General features: G+C 46.6%; 1 protein-coding gene across 1 annotated transcript; it reads right to left on the bottom strand.

The window, feature by feature from the left end:
• Positions 1-521: 521 nt before the first annotated feature.
• On the bottom strand, positions 522-3,348 carry LOC123104937 (pentatricopeptide repeat-containing protein At3g53700, chloroplastic). The gene has a single exon (XM_044526885.1). The coding sequence runs from the start codon at positions 3,035-3,037 to the stop codon at positions 779-781; it is 2,259 nt and encodes a 752-aa protein (XP_044382820.1). The 5' UTR covers positions 3,038-3,348; the 3' UTR covers positions 522-778.
• Between the last annotated feature and the right edge of the window lie 3,060 nt (positions 3,349-6,408).

Genomic DNA, 6,408 nt, shown 5'->3' with positions numbered 1-6,408 from the left:
CTAAGTTTCCTTCATTTTTACTAGTTGCTCATTCAGCACAGCAAGCTGTGTGTTATGTTGCAGTATTCCTTTACAGCCATGATAAGTCAGTGAGCTGTTTGTTAGGAATCCATGGCCGCTTGTTCCTTGAGGATTGCTCTAAAGCATCCACATTATTCATGTACAACTGATGGCTACCAGAGTTCATATGGTAGTCTACAATTTGTGCAATGATCGAATATACAGGTATCTATGTGCAGAACCTTACCAATAGATATGTACACGTGTACAACATTGCTCAACTTGGCATCTTAAATTGGTCCCCTCTTTCTGGCCGCGTAAAATCATCTTTGGTAATGGTACATTCACAAGCTAAATCTGAAGCGCCTATGCGCCTGTGTTCTCAGCCTGTTCATGGAAAGAGATGCGGCACTGTATAATTCTTTAGTTAGAATATAAGTTGCTGCTGACATTTTTAGCTGTAACCAGTATGAAAAACATAATTACGTGAAGACATAATAGAATGATAAACGAACACTTAGTTGAAAAAGCGGCAAAATAATCTGACATTAGTACCCTTAAAATATAAAACTCAAAAAACAGGGTTCACAGTGGAAATGGTGATAAACAATTCCCGCGAGTTTCAATACCAAGATAAGCATCTTCTACATGCAAAGTTCATCCCCACCAAGTAACAAGCATAGTCATCTATTCGTAATTAAACAAGATCTATCCTGATGAACTAACCAGCAAAATTTTCACGTACTCAGTACTTTCCCAGATACTACTTTCTCATGTTTCATCGATAAGTCCATCGAGGGTTGTTGATATCCAGGAGACGGCCAAAAGTTGCTAATGCATCATAAAATTTACGGATCCTGAGATAACCCCTTATTGCAGAAACATCGGATTCTCTGAAGTTGGCCTTCTCTGCAATTAGTTCAATAGCACTTATGAGGTAATCATCCATACCCAGGTTCAGTAGACCATCAGCTAGCATGCGGAATGATGAAAACTCTGGTATGAAACCCTTATCTGCCATCTCTACCAAGAAATCAAAAGCTTCTTTAATAGGGCCACCACCACGACAGAGACCACGGAAAACAATTTTATATGTCAAAGCATCAGGAGGCTCGCCAACTTCTGTCATCTCCCTATACAGATTCAGAGCATCCCTGCCGTTATTCCCTCTAAATAGAGACTGAATCACAGGGTTGAAGGCTTTTGGAGTTGGCCTCATCCCTTTCATCCGCATACCTCTAAGAAGCTTCAAAGCAGCCTGAGTCCGACGAGCCTTGCACAGGCCATTAATGAGTGTTGCATATGTAACAACATCAACTTCAAATCCATTTGCGGTCATAGTTTGTAAAACATCAGCAGCTTTACCTATGTTTCCTTGCTTGCAGTAATGAGTTAGAATAGAATTGTAAGTGATATTATTAGGTTGCAACCCTTCACTTATCATTTGTTCAATAAGTTCTGCTGCATCGTCAATCCTTTCGGCCATGCACAATCCATCAACAAGTGTATTGAATGTGATCGCATTCCTTTCAATACCTGTTACATCCATTTGATCAAAAACCTCCTCTGCTTCTTCTATTCTCAGTTTCTTGCATAACCCATCAATTATAGTGTTATATGTCACTGTGCTCAGAGGACAACCACTAACTTCCATCTCCTTCAACAAATCCAAAGCTTTGGCAAGCTTCCCCGATGAGCACAGGTTATCAATCAATATATTGTATGTAAGTTCATCAGGGGTGCATCCACTGCTTTTCATCTCTTCAAACAATCGAACAGCAAGATGAGGATCTCCAACCTTGCAAAGGGCATCTATCAAAATGTTGAAAGTATAAACATTTGGAGAGAGTCCCTTCACCGTCAGATCACGTGCAAGGTTCAAGGCTTCCTCAAGATGATTCTCTGTGCATAAGGCAACAATGAGAGTATTGAAGGTGGTAATGTCAGGCAAACAACCGCTATCCACCATCTGATTTATGATTGCCACAGCCTCATCAAGTTCTCCAATTTGACACAAGCAGTTTACAACAGTAGTGTAGGTGAAAACATCTGGATCACTACCCTGCTGGAGCATCAAATCCATGACTTTGAGGGCATGATCAACATGCCCGTTTTGGCACAGACCATTAACAAATGTAGTGAATGTGACCTGGTCAGGTTCAAAACCATCTGCGATCTCTTGCTGTACATAACTGAGAGCATCCTCGACTCTTCCAAGCTTGCAGTACCCGTTAATCAAAACATTGACTGTTACACTCGTTGGCGAACATCCCATTTCTGACATCCGTGCCTTCATCCTCAGTGCTGCCTCGATGCTCCCCTCCTCAACAAAACCTTGCATCAACGTAGTGAATGTCACCTCGTTAGGCGCCACACCATCGCTAGACATGTCCTCCAGCATCAGAACTGCAGTCCTAACCTGATGAACTCCACACAACGCATTGATCACTGTGTTGTAAGTGACAAGGTCAGGTTTGATGCCCCTATTGCCCATCTCCGTGTAGACGGATTCAAGGAGCTTGATCTTACTCCCCTCCATGAGAACACGGAGAAGGTGATTGTACGCCACCACCACTGCGTCTCCCTGAATGCCGAACATGTCAAGCTGGTTGAGAACCAAGTCGAAGGCATCATCGAACATGTGCAGCCGCGCGTAGCCCTCTATGAACGACTGCACCACGCCCGGTCCAACCTGGTGCCCTTCCTGGCGCATCTCCCTGACGAGCACCTTCATCAGGTCGAAGGCGCCGGCGGTCCCGAGCTTCCGGATGATCTCCTCGTAGACGTCGCGGCCGGGGGCGAAGTCGTCCCGCGCGAGCGCCGAGTTGAGCATCCGGAGCGCCGCCTCGGGGTCCGCCTGCTCGCGCAGGGCGGCCAGAAGCGCCTGCTGGTCGGAGGCGGCCGCGGACGACCTGATGCGTGGCCACCGCCGGCGAGGCCGCGGCCGTGGCGCCGCGGAGCCGAGGCTGGACGGCCAGGCCGTCGCCGCCTGCAGCGACGCGCCGGGGCAGGACGCTAGGCGCATTGCGAAGGCCATTACGGAAATATCACGAGCATCTGGTGGGCGCACAAGGACCGGCGGCCGGCGGGGCGATTGCTCAAGGGCAACTGATGGTGCGCAAGAGAGGCGAATTGCTCTTTGTGGGAAGCGGAGGAGAAGGCTAGCTGACGCAAGGGGGGGTGGAAGCTCGTCGCAGCAGGCTCCGGCGGGCGGAGGAGGAATTCAGGAGGGGCAGTGTAGCGGACTGGCGGCGGGCCGAAGGTGAACAAGGGGATAGGATAGGGGGAAGAGGGCCCGTCCTGTCTACCGTTACCAGCTTCCAATCCAATCTACACCTTTGGATCTGAATCAGTGGCAGCCAACACCACAGTCGAAAGAAATATGCAATGTCGTACTGTATTTGTATGAAAAATATCACGGTCTAAGCAATCGTGTTTTTTTCTTCAGAAATGGCAAAGGCTTAAAAAAACACCTACTGAAGTTGAAAAAAAATGTGTATTTTGCAGGAAGCATTTCATATGTCGATTCTCTCCAAAAAAAATATTCGCAAAAAAATATTTCTCACAAAATTTATTAAATTATGTTACATTCTGCCAAACAGGTGCAGTAAGCCACAATCAAGGCTTTGTGTCATGCCGGTTGTGATACTAGTGAATTATAGTTCAAGTTATCTACATAGTTTGTTTGATAAAGAGTGAATTTTATTGGTTTAAAATAGAGCATTAAAAGGATGGACGCCGATAACTGCCACATATGTGGTATATTCGACATGCGCACACGGTGTGTGGTGTTAGCAGGAGGTAACCCACACGGATTGTGTGGGCAGACATTAGAATTGCCCACACATGTGGGCGCGGTTACTTCGTGTCACATGTTCAACAAATACTACTCATCTCCACCGCGCGTGTGTGACACGAAGCAAAAATGGCCACATGTCCTGGCGCAGCTATGTTAGGTACCCCGCGGGATGACAATTTAGTTGTCATCCTGGTTGGCAGATGTAGTTATCCGGAATGAAGTGTAGTTGTAAAAGCATGGCAACTCTATCTGTTTTGGTTAACTATAGTTGTCATGTCTAATTTCTGGTATTTGCCGCGTGTAATCAAACCGTAGTTGCCGTGTGTGATTAACTACTTGCCACATATAGTCAAATAGTAGTTGCCATGTGTGTTTACCACGTGTGGTCCAACCATAGTTGCCATGTATTGTTAATCACAGTTGCCATATGTGTTTATCTGGTTGCCACGTACGCGCAACTGCAGTTGCCGTCTAGCAAAGAATCACAGTTGCCATGTGTGTTTACCTAGTTGCCACGTTCGCGTAACTGCAGTTGCCATCCACAACATAGGAGTGTCGTGTAGGCGAAAAGCAGTTCGCTCACACGCGCATGAACTAGGTGGTGGCTCTGTGGGCAGAAACTAGTTCTCCCACACAGCGCAGCTGGCAAACAACATGGTGCGGGCGTGTGGGCAAACTCTCCAACGCCCACACACCAGCCCTGTCCTACGTGGCACATCAAATCCACATTTTTGTGTCAAGATTCATGTAAAAGACAGTGAACGACGATCCAGGCGTGTGGGTGAGTTGGGGAACACCCACACGTATGGGCGTTAGTGTTTCCGTAAAAGGATACAAACACAATGGAGCCCACATCCCGGCCTCCGCATAGTTAGCATGCATATAATCAACACCAACACATGCACACAAAAAACATGCCAACAAATAGCAAAGTCATATAAGACCGAAGCTATGTGTATGCGAGAAAACAAAAAAGAAAGAGATCGGATCCACGATCGGCAAACTAAGACACTAACCATATCTGCACCAACCATGTCATGAAACCACACCGATGATGAAGTTTTTCAACAACAACGCTTTTAGAAATGGAGCGACGCTCAAACACCGCCATCATTGGATCCAACCACCCAAGACTAAAGTCTAAGTTTTCACCCTAAAGAGCTAGTTAAAGCATATCTGAACAATGCCTTCAACAAGGTAACGATATAAAAACATCGTCATTGCCAGCAATAACCAACTTAGGTCAAACCTCACTTTTCACCACAAAGCTCAAGACCGAGTGCACGACCATCACCGACGTCACTCAAGTGTTGCCACCATCACTTTTCCTTGATCCTAGCAGCGGCATGCGATGTGCGATCGCCGTCACTGCATAGCCATCCCTCTACATCAAGCCGTCACCTATAGTTTACATCTCTCCACCAAAGTCAATCAAAGGGTCTGGAGGGAGGAACCATCACAAAGACCTTTTGATGGTCACCACAATCCGCAGTGATACCACCACCATAGTTCGGCGATCTATGGAGCCACATATCTGACCAAGGCCACCCCGACGTGAGGAGAGGAGCACGCCATCGATGTTAGGTCTACTTTCCTGTTCCTAGGCGTCATGCAACAAGTGGGCGCAACCCCAAGGTCAACCACCACGAGCGCAGATCTTCTCGTGTGACATCCGGACATGATTGCATTTGTACCCAACATGAGTAAGGACCTTGTTGCAGAAATCCTCCACTGCGAACGAGCCTCACCGGTCCCTCGCCAAGATCAATTACAAGACCTTGTGGCGAATACAGAAGCGAACGCATCTCACCGAGACCATCACAAGGGTCAAGGGTGCGAAGAGGAGATGGTGTGCAGGTCCCGTAGAGGCCCCGCCAATGGTGGCGAGGAGGGGAGGCGGATTAAGAGGAAGCTAGTGTCGGCTTACAAGACATAGGGTTGCGAAGCGTTCTCCTCTTTTATTACCTCTGCATAGTTAGCTAACATGTGGTCATCACATAGTGTTTTGCTCAACGTTAAATTTTAGAAGCAAAAAATCATTTGGCCTCACTGAAATATGCAAAAAAATCAATTGTTTTTAAATATCATCTTGATGTTTCTAAAATTACAATACTTTTAGTTATCTCAAACATATATAAGCTTCCAAAGTTAATCTTAATGAAAGATAACATTACGCCCGTCACCTCCTTCCAAACGAATCCAAATAGTTCCCGGCACAATTCGGGCGAGAGTGCAAATGATGAAGCAACCCATTATTGAGAGGGGCATTTTGGTGCACAGGCTCATCTACACCTGATATCATGTCCCTTGATTGTTGTATGGGGATCTAAGAAATGGGCTAGCAGATGTCATGATCGGTGCGTAAAAAAACAAGGTGTCGAATAATACATGTGTGAGCAGGGAGTTACGGTGGGGTCGTTTCGAAGGGTGGCGGGGCATACGTTGACTGGGATAGACATCGCCGTCTGGTAGTGGGTTCTGACCCGTGCCTCGGGATCATCGCTATTCATCTAAACCCATTATCCCTCTTCTCGAGAAAACTTGATCATGGTCACCGAAAACTTGATGGCATAGATTTTCGGAGCATCTGAGCCTGGGCACCGAAATGA

Source organism: Triticum aestivum, chromosome 5A (assembly GCF_018294505.1).
Source record: "Triticum aestivum cultivar Chinese Spring chromosome 5A, IWGSC CS RefSeq v2.1, whole genome shotgun sequence".
NCBI lineage: Eukaryota > Viridiplantae > Streptophyta > Magnoliopsida > Poales > Poaceae > Triticum > Triticum aestivum.
Note: the sequence above shows the minus strand (reverse complement) of the source record. Positions and strands in the feature narration are given on the sequence as shown.